Source organism: Metopolophium dirhodum, chromosome 3 (assembly GCF_019925205.1).
Source record: "Metopolophium dirhodum isolate CAU chromosome 3, ASM1992520v1, whole genome shotgun sequence".
NCBI lineage: Eukaryota > Metazoa > Arthropoda > Insecta > Hemiptera > Aphididae > Metopolophium > Metopolophium dirhodum.
The window spans coordinates 25,283,989-25,307,304 of record NC_083562.1 but is presented as its reverse complement, the minus strand read 5'-3'; the positions used below and the strand labels follow the sequence as shown (position 1 = coordinate 25,307,304).

Below are 23,316 nucleotides of genomic sequence, written 5' to 3'. Positions count from 1 at the left end.
AATATTTTCTGTTTCTAATATCACTTAATAACTTTACAAAAACATGGCCAATTTGCTATTATTTTGCTTTATTAATAGATTTAAAAACTTATATCTTGATGTTATAAAAAATACAATTTATTAATCTTTTTAGTAGGTACCTAATAAATCTATAAATTACTATAATTATATAAATACACATATAAATGATATAATTAATAGTAAATAAATAATTCACGAGTACCTATATAATTTAATATAGTACACGCCGTTATAAATAAAATAATTATTCGCATGTATAAACACTGCAGTTCAAAAAACTTGTTTCATTTCTAATATTAGTAAACATAATATTTTTTAGGTACCTATATAGCTACGCTGTTGCGTGCATATTAAGTATACCTATAATCAAATTTTTGTTTATAGGATAAACAAACAAAAAATTATAGTTAACCTATACTGCACACCTGCATACTATATTTTCTGGGCTATAGGGCTATTTGACTCCCTTTTTTTCCCAAAGTGCAAAAAAGTTAAATTTCCTATAACGGCTCCCGTTGTACAAATACATATAAATTCCCAAATAGCTCCCGTTATTGACAACACAAACTCCTTTCCACTTCATACACACTTATGACTGTCTCAAAAGAGGTGTGGTTAAAATTGGGATGGTGTTTTTTTAAATTTTAAATGCTAAGTAAATTCATAGAGAATTTTTGTTGTTAAATACCAGAATACCGGAGCCACTTGGGAATTTACGTAATCGTGAAACCTTTTCGAGGAGAGCCATTTAGGTTGCTCTGATTTTCTGCAAAACAGTATAACGGTAGAATTATTATAAATTTCCTTATACCTATACGACTATACCTAAAGTGCCCATACCTTATATCTATACGACTATACCTATATAGGGCCTGTATCCGCAACTACGATTAAGCTCGAGAAATCGAGTAAATAGTATTTTATAGTGATGGATGTTTGTTGGATGTGTATAAAGACTCTTTGTACTATACCTACTTTACAAACTTAACCGTGTATGAAAAAATAGATAGCAGTTAATATTATCCAACTATTATTATTGCTATCAAATGTAAAATTAATATAATTATTCAGCCGCTACGCAATTGAACATTGATGTTTGAGAATTGTATTGTTTGGCTTTGGTCGTTTTGGATAGGTATTTGAGAACTCTGGCGCATTATCATCGAGTACTTTTATACAGCAGGAGTATTATAGGACATAGGTATCCTATATATCATATTTTCGGACGTAATGAGAAATGGACGAGCAGACGCCTTTAACAATGGTTTGAAAGAAAATTTACCTCGAACAATAAAACACATATTATTATAATATAAAACAAACGCTTAGTCTATCCCCGTACGTCCACCGTAAAGACGACAATATAGCTGCTGCAGTGAGTATCGCGTTTAAGCAGCTCCTATATAGTAACGCCGATTGTCTGGTGCGATAATAAGTATACACACAAGCAGTGGCGGCCAAACGGAGAGTTATTATCATTTTCGCAGTAACCCGGTGCCTGTTTTGCACGTATATTATCCTCGTATAATATGTATATACATAATAGTACACACACATACACTGCAGTCGTCGTATTTACTGTGTACGCTGTACCACGGAACAACAGAAAGATTTAGGAGTGATATCCAATGGGGAGAAGGGTTGGTCCGAAGAAAAAGAGAAACCAGGAGGAAGAGTTGTCATTGAGAGTGAGAAAGAGAGACGGAAAGAATTTCTATATTTTACAATTTTGCACCGGAGAATATATATATAAGACACCCGATAAAATCCGATATATTTTATTACTCACCGATGCGTATTATTATTATATTATGCGATTGGAGAGACTATAAGGCAACAAAATGAAAAGATGAAAAAATAAAAAGACACCTTTTGTATCGAGGTGGCTCATCGTAGATATATAAGCGATTTATATGGCATATTGGCACACGCGTATATATTATGTTTGTGTATACGTGTGTGTGTGTGTGTGTGTCATGACTCTGTGTAATTCGTATTCAACTGCCACCATTTAGATTCCATATATTCACATGGGATTATGCATATAATATTATGACATATACACACATGAAAAGGGAGAAGGTAGTTTTACCTTAATGCAATTCCGAATTCTGCAAATGTGCACCTGAAAGAACAAACGATGTCGAACACAAAACTTGCAGTCATCATTACATTATTATATATTATAATATTACTATTAATCATTATAAACATATAGTAGGTATACCTATATACGTACTTTAATATACTTATGAACGTTAGTGGTTTGGTTGTAACTCCTTACGATAACTATTCAGTGGATGAAAACATACTAAAATAAATAATAATAATTTCTTTTTCGTGATGACTAAAAAAAAAAATATCGAGAAAAAATTATACAATTAACGTATTTGTAACGAATATTATAAACTATAGTATGCGTATTATAAAATTCTAATAACAGCGCCCCCCAACCAAATTAAAAAAAAAAATTATAGATATTATTATCTATATTTTCAAGAATCCATGAGTATATTATTACTATTATAGTCAGTATATTTCTATTGGTTTCCCTTCTATAGGTTCATTAACAGATTTTTCAGGGTTTCTTTATATTTGTTTTCAATTGATTGAAATTTGGAACATGTTCACTTAAATTGCGTTATACGCAGAAGCTTTGTAAACAATTGGAGTAGATTTGAAGAAAAAGAAATCATGATTCCTAAATTAAAACAGAAAACGTCAGTGTACAGTGTACAAGTGAGAGATGTAAGATGTTTGTATATTTTTAGAGATTTGCGTCATTATATATTTTTCATTTTACAAGATTATTACAATAATAACGAAAAACATTCGCAATAGATTCCTTAACATTTTTTTTTATTTTATAAACTATGAATAACATAAAAACACGGACAATATGTGTTATATAACTTATAGGATCCAACACGTCAAATTAGTTAAAACGACGTCATCAAATAGGCCATAGGATAATGATTAATAATTACTTCTTAAGATGTCTTAACCATTCATGCGTAGATATTTACTTTGAAGTATGGTGAAGAAAATAAATATTACCTTCAGTGTGTAATATAAATAAAAATAAAAAATATTTGACAAAAAAAAAATTATAATTAACATTAAAAATTCTACAATATAGTCGGAAACAATACTAAGGATATCAGGATACATATTATTATATGATAAATTGTAATATGCATAATGAGCTGTAAATTATAATGTGTTCTAATATTTGATATCCATCACCGATAACAATGAAAAATTATTTTATGTGCGTATATATTATTGTGTCAAATGTGAAGTACTTCTACAACTACCGTGTCCGGCAGAATGTAAAATGAAACACCATATTAATTCTTATAATATTAAAACAAATGTGTATAGTATGAGCAGATATTGGTGAAAATTTTTTTGTGTGCGAAATACCAGAAATAATAAAGATAATACAATAATACATGTTATTATTATTGAGATGGAAGAAAGTGAAGATAGGTAGATATATAAATATACCCACATATAAATTAGAGAAATTAATATAGACGAAAAAGTTTATAAATGTAAATCGCCAGAGCGCTGAACAAAAAATTACAACTACGATATATATTTTTTTTATTTTTTCACACAGCTAACACGACTTAGTCACGTACTCAAAATAACCGAGCCGGGCTATTAGCCAGCTTAAATTTAGAAGACCATATTCCGTGGGCCGTCCGAATTCCACTGTACACAATCGCACGTGTATATTATAACATTATGCACCTAGCTATTATTAATTATACACAGACAACATACGCACAAAAACATATATGTGCAATGTGCGTAGCGTGAAACTTCGGGGGCGAGAAAAAACATACGATCACAATAATAATATTATGTAGGTCGCATTATATACATATTATGTGTGGTCGTGTTGTTGTATTGGCAGAGTGACCGATATATCGGTATTGTACTGACCTACAAATATATCCGTTATTCGAGCGCGCGTTCCGATCTCACCTCCGCCATTTGTACCTATAATAATATTATACTATTTCAATATAATAACATAATGTTATAGAATAGAATATAAACAATAATAAATGTATATCATAATATAATAATATACAGTAACTATCGTATGCGATGTCGGACGTTTAATACGTAGATATATTCCGCGGACATCGATGGGATGCTGCGGGAAAGGTACACACTGTAAACTAATATTATTATTAATATATAATTATAAACTATGATTATAGCATTGGGTATATTTATTACACCTGTTTGGATAGGAATTACATTTGTCAGAAATTTTTACAAAACGTTTATATGTATATATTAATATATGTACACATTAAAGTATCAAAGATAATAATATTATGTAAAATATTAATATCATCTATAAGCGATGGTTATATTTTATACTCCTCGATTTCGCTACTTAAAATAATCGTGTATAATGCACCTCGAGGATTACCAGCAATATGTTATATTATATTCCTACCACTTAATATTGTTTGAATAAATAAATTAAAAATAAATCAATAAATTGAATACATTTAAACATATAATGTTTATAGTTTATATGGTTTAATAACATCATATTACATTTTTGGGCGAGAAAATAAACCTATCATAACAACCGTATACAGATGTAACTTATTGTTATTTTGTAATAAGATAAGACGATTCATTGTCAATATAAATACGATAATAATATGATTTATTATATAGATAATAGGTATTACTGTATTAGGTACCGGCGTACCGCATTCATATTATCTTTAACGCCTAACGTTAAACGTTAATATATAATAATATATAACATACATTTTGGCTAGGTATTATATTAATACATATTTAATATCCTAAATCCTAATTGATTTATGTAAAATATATAAATGAAACTATACGTCATATTTGAATAATAGTTTATTCGGTTTTCATGTATTCACAAGTTAAAAATGTAGGAAAAAAATCGACATTTAGACATTTTAATGAATTCTCTTGAGAATTAATTAAATTTACTTTCTGAATAGATTGAACGAACGTAAGTTTGATATAACGTGCAATAGTTCTCAGAACAATACCTACTCGCTAATCAGAGCACTCGCATGACACAGTTGCTATATATTATAATATGCTATAATACATATAGTGAACAACACCATGTATAGAAATTATTCCGCATTGATGAAAATTAATTTGCGTCATATTTTAACTAAACTCATCGCCCTAGCTGCAATAATAATAATATAAGTACGATTATATACGAGTAAATCAAATGATGTTTAACATTTTGTTATTTTGTTGGGATATGGTTTAGGTAAAGGTAATTGTTTGGGTACAGTATACGGTCCAAGCCTATACAAAGACGCAAATACAGAATTTTAAATTATAATGAAGATATTGGTTATCTGCAAAGCCGTCAATATGTCTAATTTTTTTCCCTTTACTACTTTTATTAAGTAGGTATATTGGTTTTTCGATATAAGTACTTATCAGTACTTTAATAAATAGATAAAACATTCCAATCAAACTCAAAGATAGATGAAAAATATTTAACATTTTGGACATTTGGTAGGAAAATCTAACAATAACATCACAGAAAAATCTTTTAGATTTTTTTTTAATTTATAATAATAATATAATATTTCATTGATTTTAGTCTTAATAGAATTTTAATTGTATCATATTTCCAATTAAATAAGAAACTCTATTATTATTTACATAAAACTAAACTATCCAGCAATTTAATAAATTACTATTTTGATCATTTTATATAGCAATAACACTATAATAATATTATATATAATTTATAATATAATGGTGTATAATTTATAGGTACCTATGCATATTGTATACTTCTATTATTCAGTATTCTATTCATAAACTTATTATATTTTAAGTAGGTAAATAATAATTTACGTGTAATAATAATGAGTAAAATATATTAACTCTGTGATTCAAATTTTAAATTGGTTTAGATTCTGAGTGCTCCGATGATACAGTGGTTTTACATTGCGTATTAATTTTTTTTTATATCAAAGTTTTAAGTTCAAATGTTTACGAAATTTGTCAAAAAAACGAAAATATGTAAATTATTTTGTGGTTAAAAATGTATAAAATGTATTTTTAAGGTTTGAAAATTATGTAGGTACCTAAAACCTTTCTCATACGATTTTCTTACAAAAACATAAACATTTAAAAAAAAACATATACTATTTTACTTTAATAATTTTTTTTTATAGATATTTTAAGTTCAAATTTTATAGAAATTGAATATTAAAACGAAAAATAACCTAATTAATAATTTAATATTTTGTTGTAAATCAATAAATAATATTCGAAGGAATTTGAAACTTTTGGCTTTTTGCCATAACGTATATATTATTATTTTGTTTATACAATGACATTTTCAAAATATTTAGATTTATTTTGTGCTATTTATACCAAGAACTTATTCACACCGTTTCACGGTACGTCGCGTTGGTATTGACTTATAAAGTTAATAACAGCTTGTAATATTAAATAAAATATTATTTCTACTCATTTATTATTATACAATATACCTATGTGATGTATTTTAAATTAATTTAACCTCCTGCAGTATAAGGTAATATATTATAGTCAAATATTCTTAAAAATCTATATAATTCTAAAGACTGAGGATCAGAATCGATTTGTCATTGAGTAACTATTATATAGCACTTACTAATTTAACACATGCCTAAAACAGTCACCTATATTTACACTCTATTATATGACGAGTTACATTCGTTATATAAGTTATAGGTTAGCAGAGCGACTTCCTGGGTATTACTATTTATTTTTTATAGGAAAGTCTATATCATATTATTATACAATATTATGTATATTACTATGGTTATATTATATACGTGTGAGTGTGTGACAAAAGCACCCTATATTTATACTGGACTAATATTCTAATTTTTTTCTGTATAGGTGATATAATTACTATACAACTTTATATTTCACTGAAATTCAATAAGTATAAACTTATGGTTCTATGTATTTCGTAATCCAGTTCCAGTATAGACATTTTTTTAGATCGTATTTTTCTATAGTACCTACCTACCTATGATATTTTATTAAAAATATTTTTATTTTATTTTTCAAGACATCACATATACTCAATTTTAATTGTACCGTGTAATGATGAGATTTCTTTGAAATGACACCGGAAACCAACATCGTTTATTTTTGACAATATAAATAACCTACGAGTAACTATAGCTATCTACGTCATTGATAGAGCACAAAAATATCTGTCAGTATAAAGACGAAAATAAAAAATTCAAAATATATATTGTTTATTAATTATTATCAAAGACGTTTAGTAAAAAGTTTTCAATAGTCGTTTAAATCAATATAGTGTATATATAAGGTACCTTCACATTCAAAAGATTTTTCGTACTTTTTTTTTTTACAGAACACTGCCTTTGCTAAAAATACAATGTCGATAGTCAAAAATAAAAATAATTATTAGTTTTGGGCCATAACCTTATAAGTGCCACAACCTATATACGACCGAGCACATTTTTAATATTTACCTACCTATAATTTTCATAATTATTATTTTATACAATTATAATTTATATAATTTAGTATACCTACCTTATTTAATAATATACAACATTATACTTTGTATTTTTGTAAAATAATATTTAATGTAAACTTATGTGATTCAATTCAAATACTCAAATTTTATATACTTATTAATTTTTAATACATATGTTCTATCGATTTTTATAGTATACCTACTATTTACTATCGAATCACTATAATTCGACCGGCTATATACGAATGTAATCTATGAAATGTTCAAAAGTGTATGAATGAACACGGCATTATACGCACTTATTGAACTGTATTTCTATATATAATATATATACGCATGTATTAGGTATATATTTATAGATATTAAGTCTTTATATAAATAAATTATTCGATATAGGTCAATATATTGTTGAGTTTTTAAGTACAAAGTTGTTTGTAAGTCCCTGAAACTCGCTTTATACAATCAATTATTGTGCGCCAATATAAAGTCTTAAATTAAAAACCGAAGGTTAGGTATACTATTATATATTGTCATCTAACCTTCAAATGTCCACTAAAATATTTAGAGGATCGCAGACTTAAGGAATTGTATTTATTGTAGCTTCAATATTCTTCTTATTTTAATATAACATGTATTCAAATTACATTTCATTTTTTAACTTTCATAGTTATATATTAGGTACCTGGTACCAACATATACATATTACGTATACATTTTAGTATTTTACTGATATAATCTTTGAATAGGTACATATAGTATCATGCTTTTACAAAATAGATTCAAACAGTTGCAGTGAATACTTACATATATATTATTTACCTGCATCTAGAACATTTCCAGCATCATTATTTGTTTATAGACGCCATTTATAAAAATTTCTATTAATTGCAACTGATATTAATAGAACTGCATCACTTATAATTTGTAATTATATAAATTATTCCCACGGAATATCTATTAAATGAGGTTTATGTTATTATTATTATTATATATAGATACCTACATTGAAATGTTGCTGTTTAAGAAAAATCGGTTTCGTGCTGATTGGTGCTTAAACTTTACTATCGATAGTATATCAGGTAGGCCCGTTATAAGCAGCCCCTCCTCATCAAATTTTGGGCCCATCTACTAGATGTTTTTAAGGCTCTATAAAATACTATTTATTATAAAATAACTAATCCAGTCAAAATTTCAAAATTTTAAAAATTACAAATTTATTTCAACAGGCCCCTAAAATATCCGGGCCTCTGAAATCCAGGTCCAACAACCCCTTCTCCTATTGTAAGGGCCCTGTTTGTAGTTATAATATTATATACTGTTGTAGTAGGTATATAGGTAAAGGTTTATATATAATAGAAATAAATCACAACAAATAATAAAAATGTAAACCGGAGATTAGATGTGTATAATAATAATAAAACAGCGTCCGTAAGAAGATACACCCAGTCGACATAATATCGTGTGGTGAATGGTGATATATTATTATAGGTAGGTACATCGTATGACATTATTATAATATATTATAATATGTAAGACGTCACGATGAGAAATAATAACGATTTTTGAAACTGCGCACGCAATCGACGGCGACTAGAGAAATAAAACGACACACTAATATTATACCTAATAAATACGATGTAATATATTATTATTATTTTATTATAACGAGTGAAATCCAAAACGACGTTATTATATTATTATGAAGGTACAGTGCGGTAGGGACGCCGACGCCGCGTCGTCGGAGGGTTTCGCTCTACGACTCGACTTTGTAAGGGGGGGAAGGGGGGACGGATAGGGCGCGACGCCCGTAGTGGTGGTGGGGAGGGATCGCGAAATCCTCGCCTTCCCCACCACCACCGGCGAGACACCATCGCCGAAACACCACCACCACCATCACGACCATCACCACCGCGACCACCACCATCTCCGGTGGTAGTGGTGGCGGTGTCGGCGGCTCGTGCGTGTACGGCAGGTCGTCTGCGGCGAGTGACGTCACGCCGACGTCACCGTTACGGGCGCGCTGCCATTGGTCCGTGGTGCCGCCGTCCGCCCGGCCTCCTCCGCACCGCCACCGCCGGCGCTCGTTGCCATATATGGGACAGAGACGGGCTTCATTCATAAAACCGACGCTTATACGTCGCCCCGCGCCGCGGTGTGGGCAGTGCGCTCTTTCTCAGTGTGTACGGCCGCCGCGTATCCCGACACACGCGCCGCGCGCGCCTTCAGTTCAACAAGTCGACCGGCGCCAGCATCACGTGCGTGTGCGTGACCGTGTGCGTGTGCGTTTTGCGTTTTTGTTTGTGTGTGTGTGCAAGTGCAGCGGCCCCAGTCATGTGCGTTGCCGCAGTACTATCGCAGTAACGACGAAACGCGCGTCCTATTTACCGTCGTCGTCGAGTGCGCGCGCCCCCGTTTATTGTTATAAATTATAATATTATTATATCATCGACGCCTACCTATAATACATTTTCTAGGTGTATTGATATCACATCGCGTGTTCAGAAAAAAAGAAATTTTGGTTTTTTCAAAAACCCGAACGTCCGCTATTTCTTGACACAGTTTGTATTATAAATATTTTATTATAACAACACAATAAGTGAACGGTACCGCATTGATGCGCGCACCGTCGGTTATCGTCTGGACTTACGATTACTAAAAAAACTTTATTCGCTCGTCGCCGTTTTAGTCACCGAACGCGCCAACCCCCCAGCTCAGGCCTGGCACTGTCCAGGTGCGTGATCCGCGTGCCCCTGGCCCCCAGCTCGTGGTCGCCGCCGCCGGACGATTGGTACCCGTTCCACGACATCGAGCTGGTCGAATCGCCAGAGTCGCCGCCACCGTGCCCAATAATTGATCCGAAAGACCGCGCACCCGTTGCCGATCGTACCGCGAACGACAACCACACCACCACCACCAATCACAACAACAACAACAACAACAACAACAGTAACGGCACTGTTAATAATAATTGCGATCGGCGTGACGCTTGTGCCGTAGGTGTCCCGGAGCAGCATCAGCACCAGCAGCACCAACAACAGCCCGAAGCCGATATGATCATGGAGTGCAGTGCCCTTGAGCCAGGCGTCGGGCCGCTCCATCATGCGCATCACCACCATCACCATCATCATCATCACCACCCGTACTTGTTGGCCGAGTCTGCGGCTGCCGTCACCACGGCCACCACTGCCGCTGGACACTTTAACGTGCTCAGCTTCGAAACGTACAAGGGTGGCGTGGCCACCAGCACGGGTGGACACGTGGGCAACGGCGGACACGGCACCGGTAACTCGGCGTGCCACAGCCCGGCACAGGGAAATGCCGGCACCGATCTCAACACGCCCGTCACGACGAGCGCCGAAGTACCTTCGTTTTTCGGCCCATCCACAGTCGTAGAACCACCGCTCATAACAGGTACCCATCCTAACCTGTAATTCTAACTTAAATATATTATATAGGTTCTTTTCTATGGTAGGTAGAGTTTAGAAAGGGTTCGACTAGACAATTTTTAAATATAAGGTACATTCGACTAGAAGTTCGTTTTTTTCCAACAATTTTCCGAGATTAATAAATTATTGTATTATTTATTAGTTTTTGGGCCAGTTTCAAAATTTTTCCGAGTTTAATATTTTTATTATTTATTTTTTTTTAAGCCGTTTCACATTCACTAAGTCTTATTTTCTATCAAAAATAGTGGAAGCAAGTACTAAGCACATAATATTATCTATACAAAATAAGTTGAGTTTATAGGTAAATAAAAATTAAAGTAGGTACCTATTTACAAAATGTTAATAATTAATAATTATTTTATATGAGAAATTTCGCATTATACATTTTCGTGAAATTTACATTATAACATTAGTTCTAATATTATAACATAACGCGCAGTATAGTAAGTTATCCCATGGTTATAACTTATAAATAATAATTAAACTGTAAGGACTAGCAGTACAGTAGTTTCTCCGTTTCATATTGTATACATGAATGAAATATTATGTGAAAACAATTTCCATAACCCCCTGAACAACCCCGTGTCAGTGACCCTCCCGCGCTAGTAGTCGTTCATCGATTTCGCGGTGACCTCGGCACGCCAGGAAGGTGAATGAAATATATTTCCCTCTCGTTTCCACCCCACAGCACCAATATACGTAGATAAAATATTATATATATACTGCAACTCGGCGTGGCTATATATTTTCACAACTCTCTCACGTGGCTTATACTTATATTTTAATTTTAACATGTCTACCTATATACATAGATAAGCGTGCGCACGTTAAATGTTTGAAATAAAATCTATAAATAATATTAAATATATAAAAAAAAAAAAGAAAACCGTTGCGTGGGTAAGATGACATTACGTATAGGCGTTTGGTGATCCGACGCTCCGGGGAACGCTTGCGCGGGATTGAATTTTCTTTGGTGGTGCAGCGGGGTATTAGGGGTTGTGGGGGGCAGAAGTTGTGTCGAGTTGAATGGACTTACCAGGAATGCTGTGGTATATGTGCGTTTCGAGCGCGATCTAGAGGGTGGTGGCCGTGGCATTGCGTGCGAACCGCCACTGCCGGTGGATCAATACCGGCCGTCCCGTGTGAAAGAGGCTTAAATATTTTACAATGGAATATTGTATTGGTATTGGTTGCCCCTCTCCACATGAATGGGATGAATCGTTGAATGAGTGGCGTCGTGAATTGACGGTCAGGTAAAAGCCGGCAGGAGTCTGAAGGGAAAGATCGATATAGACTGATGGACTTGAATATAGGTATACGTATAAATTATACACAATTAACTATCTACTTAGGGAAAAGACTACGATGAGTTGCGATATAATCGGCGTGTGTGACGTTAATTAGGTATCGCTGCCATGGCGTAGTGTCTCATGTTATATATAATATATAATATATAGGTATGTATGTGTTATAAATTTAGGTGCCAATATGTGTGTGGAAATTTGACAGAAGAAATATTTTACTCTGTTATAATTTGCGTACTTTATATATTGCTTTTCCTGGAAGGTTGTTATGCGATGAAGTCGAAATCAATATTCTTCCGGCCCAGACTTAACCCCCCCCCCCCTCCTCACCACCCACCACTTTCACTCACAACCCGCGAGTAACCGACCCCTGTGTAACCAACTGACGAGGTCGTTTGTCGTTTTATACACTTGATGCGAATGATTTCACTTTTTATTACGACCGCTTGCGACTCGGTAAAAAATAAAAGTACATAATTTATTATACATAATCGATCGTAAGTAATACCATTATAGTGTAGTCTTTTTTTAGATCACACGATCACGACGTTGTTTTCGGCGATCCTAATACATAATATTAATACAAGTTTTAATATTATAAGCATTGTATTGAAAACTTATATATTATATACGCGGAAAGTACATCCATCGGTTTTGCGTTACGATCGTCTGAATTATAACACCTATGTGACTATGTATAAATAACGCGTTCAGTCGCAGCCCACCGCATCCATAATTGTATAGGTAGGTATAGGTATGCGTTGCCGTGCACCGGCCGTTCGGTTACGAGTTTACGACCAATAGAATTTTTAAACTTATGCAATAAATTAATATTTTTCGATTGCGTAAATTAATTCCATGTATAATCAGCGTGTTCCAACATAAGTATTAATTACCATGTGACTGTATGTGAAACGTATACATTTATCGCCGAGTGGCCGGCTTTATGGCATGTCTAAAAACTTTTGCTTTTAAACATTTTTATTTTTTTTACGACTAGAATTTGTTTATTTAGATCTTTGAATAAACATTGGGAAATTATATAGAAGCATTAGTTCAAACAAATTCGTATTCTTACTGCCGGGAGAATTACGTTAATTTTAAAATTAAAAAATATATATAGGCACCTATTATATTAACATACCTCGTCTAATATCTGGCAGTCGACCAATACTACAATATTCACATATTCACGCATTGTCCACCTGCAGTACATTATAGAAATATAAACCTAAAAATATATAACACTTATGTTAATACAATATGCAATGTCCTTTTCGTCACACATTCGCAACAATTACAATTAATAAACCCTATAAATCAATGTGTGCCTATAAAATTATGTATTAATAGTAAAGAGTATGTACCTAAATGTGAAGTATTACGTGTTGGATAAGCTCACTGCGCTAATCGTTAGCGGCGAAAACATCAGACGTCTAATATTGTTTTTACTTTTTTCAAAAAATTTGAAACCAAGTAGAAAAAATGTCGCGGCATTTGCTTTCTCTTGGCATCCCATGGTTTTACCAGACGATTTATAACACTACATTATAATATACGCACGTTAATATTTTTCATAAAAATAATGTATTCTAGTTTGTGGCACTGTTGTTTATACTCGTATATATTAATATAAAAAACCAAAGTTAAACACTCAGCATGTGGTGCCTTGATAGTGATCCCCAATAGTCTACAAACCACTGGGTCAGTTGTTTTATATTTTTTTTTTTTTTTTGGGTCTCAGAAGAATGTATAAATAACAATATAACGTGATACTAAAAAAACTACTTAATATAAACATTGATCAGAAGTTGTAATTGTTTATGGTCTCTCTCTATTTTCGATCTGCGTTGTTTTAATATAATATATAAAATAATAATGTTCAAACAATTACAATCGTTATTTATTGTTCACGTTATTAGTCTATAGTTTTAATATAAAACCACGACCGTTTCATTTCCGTTGCTTAATGAAAAACATTAATAATAATAATAACTCAACAACGGTTTAAGTGTTTGCGTAGCCCTGGATGCAGAAAAAAAACTGAAATATTTGGCTCAGAAAAAAAGATTTGTTATTACTATTTCTATCTTTATATAACATTAAACCGAGTAGGTATACGGGATTTTCACGGATTAACGAATGCCTCTAATAAGATCTTCAGTTATGTATACGTGCTCAACATCATAATGTACGTGCGTTGCAATGGTTACATAGTTTAGAATGGGTTAGAAAGACGATAGAATAATAAAAAATAAAAAGTATGTAGAAAAAAGTAACAAATTCACCATCAGCATAAACCAGTTGTCGTCGCCGTCGAGATAATCCGAAAAATATGTGACACACGTTAAAAACCACAAACAGTCGTATCTATAAATTGTGACGTCCAAAAATATTATTCATCGACTGTGAATATTTATCAAAAATTCGATAAGGTAAAAAAAAGCAGATTATCGATAAATTTTGATACCGGCTAAAAAATCCTTTATCGAATATAATAGTTATTTCATTTCATTCGGTATTATACAGTTTCCTCTTTTATGCCACACAATACTTTATACAGCAAAATAATAGACAGAATAGAATTCAATATACCACGTATCACATTATAATTTTTTTTTTTTGTTTTGACAATTTAATTATCATGTGTATTGATTAGCGTTGAAAAATGATAGAATATAGTGTATGGCTCTACAAATAAATATAATAATATTGAGAAATGTAACTAAAACTGACGAAAATGTGTGACTGAAATGAATAAAGGTAGGACCTGGTAATGGATTGCAGCAATCAGTGAAATGTTGGTGTTTGTATCTCGTTCCGTAGTAGTAGTGCCGTAGTAACTAGCACGTAGTTATTATTAAACGTATAAATGTATAATGTGGAATGGTGGCAGAAATCCAAATTTTATACAAAAAATAATCACCGGCTGACACGTGTCACAAGTTGTTTTTAAACTATATAGTTTTACACCAATATGATTCTTTTGCGAAGTGTAAAAACACGATGAATTGTTATAAGACGTAATATAATATAGTTTTCACAATATAAATAATATATGATGATTTTGTTTTTTTTTAGGATCATTGCAAGATACTGATGAAAATGGTAGCAATAGAAATGGTATAGAACACAAACTAGAGGTATCTCTTCAATTAAAAACAGAAGCCATCGGAGGTGAACCGGAACAGGACGATGCCGGTCAGGACGTCATGTACACAACTAACTCCAGCATACCACCAGGGCAGTCTAGGATCAGCTATAGGTTCTCCACGAATAGTCCTATGCAAACAGCTCCATGCTCAACTAGTTCCTCAAATAACAATAACAACAACCACCTCAGCACTTCTTGGCTTTTGCCTAGCCCAGACAAGAACATATTTCCACCTTTGTTCAACCTGCTCCAACCTCAACCGTCGAGCACGCCCACCTCATACCACAGCTCCAGTCCTCACTACGAAGACAGATCTCAACAGAGTCAAGTAGAATTGCTTGGAATGAGTATCGACTGTGGTAAACAAGCACCACCCACGTACGCCAGTTGCGGAGTGACTGGAAATGACCAAGATCTCATATACCATAACCGTGGTCAAATGATGCAACAACAGTCGTCGCCAGTGAATAAATACCATTGGTTGGACTCACCGGTCGAATACGGTGGACAGCAACAACAACAACAGCAGCAGCAGTTACAATCTCAACAACAACAACAAATGATTCCCAAACAAGAGTTCACAAACGTGGTAAACGTAGACGTTCAGTCCCCAGGTTCATCGAGCGTGTCGCAGGGAGGCTACAGCGTCCAGCTAGCTGAGTATAACCCATCGACAAGCAAAGGACACGAAATACTATCACAAGTGTACCAACAGTCATCACTACCACTGAAGCTAGTCCCGGTGAAACCCCGGAAGTACCCAAACAGACCTAGCAAGACGCCGGTGCACGAGCGACCATATGCATGTCCGGTGGAGCATTGTGACCGTCGGTTCTCCAGATCGGATGAACTTACAAGGCACATCCGTATACACACGGGCCAAAAACCGTTCCAGTGTCGTATATGCATGCGATCGTTCTCCAGATCTGACCATCTTACGACACACATTCGAACTCACACTGGCGAGAAACCGTTTACATGTGACGTCTGTGGTCGTAAGTTCGCAAGGAGTGACGAAAAAAAGAGACACGCAAAGGTTCACTTGAAGCAACGGACGAAAAAAGAAACCAAAATGGCGGCATTACTAGCACAACAACAACAACAACAACAGCAGCAGCAGCAGCAGCAACAGCAACAGCAGCAACAGCAACAACAGCAGCAACAACAGCAGCATCAGCAGCAAGGATCGTCGCAACAACAACATATGCATCACATGGGATTCCAAACAGGTGACACTGGTCACATGTAGACGCATGCATACAAATATGTCTTTATTTATTTCCTTTTAATTATTCTTCATACGCAAGAGTGCTTACAACCTAAAGGTAAGCACGGAAGAAACCACTGTTACCATGTTTAGTTACAATATACCAATGTACGAGTCACTCCATCTTACGATTCCTATCTTATCATTATAATTGGATCACAGAGTATTTATACCGTCGGCAATGAAGTCGCCAAAATCAAAACAGGGACATAACTATATATAATATTATAATAATTATTGGTGCTACACGATTTGTAACTTCAATGTGGATCATCTTGAATGTAGCGTACGCCATTGTAGAGTAATTTATATCAGTTTGATTACTTTTCAAGTAGTAAGGATTTATAACATCTGACAACGCATAGGTATTATTTATTCACCAATATGTGAATCGTACAAATCTGTCAATCCAAATAGGTGAATTCGTAATATTTAGAAATGTATTCCGTAGTTAAGCCGTGTTTCTCATGTTGTGTGAAATAATACTTAATATTAATTGGCTCCTGGTTTCCAGTTTTATAGCAGTTGTGTCGGTTCGAGGAATCAAACTCATCGAAGTACCTGATTAAACCATGATTAAAATATAATGCACGAATACATTCCTTGCTAAAATACACTGTTGGGCTTTAGAATATCCCCAGGTTTTTATTTTTAGCATAATTAGTATGTACTAGTTTATCTTTTGCATTTATTTTATTTGCTTTTTATCAATATTACTGTAATTTTCAATTTTATCATTATTATGGTATGCCTGTTTTGCATTCCAACATATATTTTTACTGGTATTTCTTTGAAAATTTTATTTTATGGACAAATTTAAATTTGAAGGCTAAAACGGTACGAATTCTTTTCTTATAAAATTAATAAAATTTAAAAGACATATTTTTGTATACACAAAAAAAAGAATTAATACTTCGTTTTATTTATTTATTTATTTTTCCCCATATTTTCCTGTAAATTACCCAAAATTAGGTTTAGTAAATTTTTTGTAAATCTGTTTCTGTTAACACCCTACTTGTTCTTCGGTAAAAGCATTTTATATAATTTCTAAATTTAAAAAAAAAACGCTGAAAACTATTAACAATTATTTAACAACCTACTGTTAAGGTGTTTTACTGTAAGTATAAAATAATTAATGTTGTTTATTTTTTTATTCATTCATTGGTGTCTTACATTTTGTCATTTTGTAAGTTAATCGTGTTTTTTGTATTATACAATAATAATAGCTTGTTTTTGTATCTGTATACGAACGTTTGTACAACAAAGGTAAATCGCTCAATGGGTTTATATTATATTCAGTTCATATACCTACTATATGTCTCTATTTTCTACCATAATACATTTCATCACTCGGTGTCTGCGCATCATATTTTCTTTACTAATTAATACATAATTACATCGTATCAAAAACATTTTCAATTGAGCAGTTTTCTATAATACCTACTGATCTAAACAATATTGCAATACCGTATATTCGTATGGTAAAAGAGGTAAAGCAGGTACCTATAGTAAATAAACATTTCAAATAATTATTGTTACCATTTATATCTTCTGTAGTATATTGAGTTCATACCTATAAATTTACCATCAAATATGAGTTATGCCTGCCTACTGACGATTATTGCAAAAACTACATTATATAACTCTTAATAGCTGATAAAGATAATATAACTGTAGAGAGTCTTATTAAAGTTCATCTGCCCTATGATAATATACACACCGAGGTAGAAAACGTCCAATACAATTATTGACAAGAGAGTATTACGAATTGAGGAGTACCCGTGTTTTCATTTTTTAGGACAGAAAGAGAACTTAGGTAGGACTTTTTCCATGCTCACTCCTATAAATATTATGTAATTATTACTTAAAATTATTTGACAATCTATATTACAGTAAATAGTAAATTAAATTTGTCTAAAATTGACAAGTTCAAAGCGCATGGCAGGCAAAATTATTCCATTTTTGAGCTGCCAAACATTTGTTATATACATTATACATATATATATTATATATACTAAAAAAAACGTTACTACATTATATCATTGTTATTATAAATTAAAAGATTTTTCTATCTAGTTTGTGAAGTTTGATGTTTATGTATAAGTGTATATTATTATTTTACTTTTATTACTTGTATAAAAATAAAAAATAAAAAATAGACGTTATAATATTTATTATATTATATTTTACGTGTCTAATGTTCTGTCTTCTTTGACTGACATGTATTTTTCTTCTTTTTATATTTTATGTGTACAATATTTAAAAAATAAATGTCTGTAAAATTGTTAACTAAAAAAAATTGTTTTTCATTAATTTTTCTTCGACAACACTTTCATCTTTTCATAATAATACTGGTTAAAGTGTTGTTCATTTATAATAACTTTAAGGTATAATAGTTACGTTTGATATTGTACATATTATTATACAATAATAATATGTTCGGCATGGTGTCAATATAACATCTATACCTCCTAATGTGTACGTTGGACGTTAAATGTGATGGCACGTCGTATCGTTGTCAACGGTGCAGTGGCGCTGTGGTGATTTATGTAGTTGTCAATTGTCATGGTTATACTTGGTCATCGTTTCAGAATCACATGTAATGCAAGTAGGTATATAGGGTATAATAATATTTTTTATGAAGACGCCGTGACTCCAGGGCCATATTGCAACGGCACACTGAAGTTCATGACCGGTGACTATAACAATATGCTCATTTCTCAATGCTCACACATATTATATTATGATAGATAAACGCAAATCGCGTCGTATCAATTTTAATGTACTGTCGCATACTCGCATTTTTGGGCGTGCGAACAATCGGTTCATATTTTCAGTTGTGATTTCAGGCGTTTAAGTTTACACTTTACTGTGTCGCATAATTTTTACACAGGTATGGGTAATAGTCGTTAAGGAATAATTCTTAACTGGTATCCAGTTAATATTATAGTTTTTTTATAAATGCTTAAAAATATTATACGATAATAATTAATATCAATCAGTTGTGCATACAACATCCACTCGTCAAAACATCACGAAAAACACTACATAATATTATAAAATTATTTGAATACAATGTGTTCGCAGAGATAAAAAGGTAAGTATTTTCATGACTTATTAGTTATTACTTATTACTTACTATATCAGCTATTGGCGTTCGGGCATTGCGCAAATAGGACATTCATTATAGCTGCAATAGCAACGGCGGAATGTGCGGTAAATAAGAAAAAGTCTACGGTTCGGAAACCATCGCATATTGCATTGCAGCGACGTTAATAGAATATAAACTTCGGTTGAACGAATAAGACCTTGGAGACCTTTGATCCCTGACATCTAAATTTATAATACAATGGTCGAGTAAAGTTAATGAAACGGCCACGTCTCGTCGCAATTATCATATATCTACGGGCGTGCTCAAAGACTGGACTTACAATATTATACTTCTTATATTTTCCAATTTTTAAATTGATTAATATCCTCTAATCGGATGTCACGATAAAAAATATTATTACAACTCACGGCAATATACGTTGTTTGGTAGTTACACTAAAATTTGTTTAAATTTAAACGTACATTACATTTTAATATAGTTTTTATACATGTAAAAGTGAGGAAATTGTTGTATAATATTTAAAATTATAATGTAAATATAATAAAAAGTTATAGGTACTAGCTGGTAAATAAAGGTATTCCACTTGTTTCATAATAATATTTACATACCATTAATAACTTAAGGCATTATGTATTTTTAACACTTACGTCAGTTATGTTTTACTATAAAAAAAATTTTGTAGGCATCATAATAAATAAATATCTACCTATGTATGATGTATATTAATCTAATTAAAATGGGCAAAACAAAATATTCATATTGAAAAAAAAATACTCTACATTAAAAATCATCTGTTAATGTTTATGTTGTATCTATTAATTAATTGTACAATAATGTCCAAATGTACCTGCCTATAAAAATTACATTACATTATTCTACAATAACAAACGGCATACACCTGAATAATGAAATTATTTTTAAGAATAGATACATTGTTATGTAACTAAACCTAACCTAACCTAAGTATTTAATTTATAACATATTGGTTATATTCACGTTGAAAGTGTCACAGTGGTCAGTATTTAGGTATTTTGTTTTGCTAAATGATATTATGTTAATATTGTGCTTTCATATTTTATATCATACAACAAATCTCTTTAATTTATCAACAATTTTCAGACTCTTAATAACTCCACATAGATACTATTGCAGTACCTATTACTCCAGATACTCATCTTAACATAGTCACGAGCGTTTATATTATGTCCTTAAAATTCTGTATTACCTACATATGCACATATTCAAATAATTTCCATAACATATACTTTTAGTATTTGAAACATACAAACTGTTTAATAAAATTATATAAATTAGAAAAGTTTGAAGTTAAATAACTATAATCATCTGATAAGATTATTGCACGCGAATTATTTAGTTGACATATGTATAATTGATGTGAAAATAAAGTTCATTTTTAAAACTAAATTTTTATTTTTGTAATTATCTTAATTGTACTTATATCTGATTATATGGTGATAGTTATAGTGACCTAATTTTACAGACAATAGACATCGTTTTTAAATGATACAAGCTGTCAAACTTTATCATTAAATCATCTGTTATACCTATATATTGATAGGATATGTCAATGTCAAAAATGTCATAGATACCTACTTTACTTCCTACCTAGATACTTTTAAAGGGTGGCTCATGACAATAGCTTAAACCTTGTTAACTAAATTATGGTTTGTTTACATTTCCCATTGCAGGATTAAATCTATTCAATAACTGAATAACCATAAATCATAATATAGATTTTACGAAGCTCTTTTTTTATAAATTGTAATATAAAATAAGTATTTAATAATGTTCAGATTTGTCATCTCCAATATCTATATTTTATAGAACGTTTTGAAAATTCCAAGTGCTTGCCATGTGAATTTATATAGAATTATCAAACCTATGTTATTAATGCGTACCAATAACTATAATAACCTAACCTAACCTAACTATAATGAATGCCAATAATACCTATAATTGAAATGCAATTTCGGTTATAATAATTGTGTTACTATTTCAAATCTAAGGAATATAGGAATTACTAAAATGAATATATTAGGATATAAATTTCAAGAGTATACGGTTTTCGTTTTTGAATCGCAATAAAATAAGAAAATCGCTACATGAGAAATCGAGTGAACATCCAATTTTGTAAAAATATGAACTTCAAACGCTCATAAAAATTTAATTTGACTTTCTTGTAAACATTTTTTTTTGATAAAGGTAGACAAACTTATAAGCAATCTTGTATTACATTTTCAAATATTAGATTTAAAAAGTAAGATTATAGCTCAAAATAATTTTCAAATTTTTGTGATTTTTACGAATTTTGTCTAGATTTTAACTTTAAATGCGTATAAAAAAAATTGTGACAATGAATTTTTAATATTTTTCAAATGTCATTATAACAATATTTAGGAGCTTTGTATTACATTTTCAAGCTTACTATTTACCCAACAAATAAAATTTTATTGACATTCATAGAAAAAAAACTAAAAAAATTGGAAATTGAAAATGTCCGTTAACAGTTCAAAACAAATCAAATAATGTTTAAAATGTTATCGTGTATAGAAAATGCTAATATAAACAACCAGTGAAAATTTCATGCATATACGGTCATTTGTTTTAGAGTTACCTACACCAAAAACCAAAATCGATTTTGTGGAAAACAGATTTTGCCTAGTGCTTATAAGACTTAAGGAACAATATATGATATAATTAGTGTTGTCGGTTTTGCAATTCATTTTTAAAATTTAAAAACACAGTACATAATAATTAATTAACAATTTTAATTTTGTCGAGACTATTAAACGTTTTATTGAAATCTGTATTTTATAAGTAGTGAATTTATGTGACATGCAAAAAATGCATACCAGAAAGACTAAAAATACTACTAGAACATTTACACACCCGCATATATTATGTAACACACAAATCTATTATAATAATTTAGCTCGTACTACTATACTATTAATTAATAATTTATGAGTTTATGATTATGACTAATACAGTATTACTAATATACGTTTTTGAAACAAAACAAAAAATAGCATAGATGAAATTCCCATGTGATGATAGAATCCTCTCTATACACTTCAATTATATATTTATACTATATAGACAAATTCTTATTATAGCTGTTCAGTATAATAAAAACCTTCAATTTAAATTATATATTTTAATATGACTTGCATATATATAGTTAAGTGATAAAAAGTTGAACGTACCAACTGTAATAATCAGTGAAAAAATCTTAAGTTTTTAAAATACAAAACAAAGGTATAGACGTATATAATGGTTATAAATTGCATGAAAATAGGTAATGTTAAAAATCTTTATTATACATTATTTGTTTCACATCATATTTTTTATAGTTAAAACATAAATCTTACTATATTGGATAATGAAAAGTATAATAATGAAATAAACTTAATTTATTAAGCATTATGAT

The 23,316-nt window shown here is 31.5% G+C and overlaps 1 protein-coding gene across 1 annotated transcript in view; it reads left to right on the top strand.

The window, feature by feature from the left end:
* LOC132940505 (alpha-protein kinase 1-like) overlaps nucleotides 1-19,043 on the top strand; it is a 28,565-nt gene extending 9,522 nt beyond the window's left edge. Inside the window, exons 2-3 of the mRNA XM_061008157.1 lie at nucleotides 10,580-10,993; nucleotides 15,414-19,043. Coding sequence (XP_060864140.1) covers nucleotides 10,580-10,993; nucleotides 15,414-16,735 — 1,736 coding nt within the window. The 3' untranslated portion in view covers nucleotides 16,736-19,043. The remainder of the gene's footprint in view (nucleotides 1-10,579; nucleotides 10,994-15,413) is intronic.
* The last annotated feature ends 4,273 nt before the right edge of the window (nucleotides 19,044-23,316 follow it).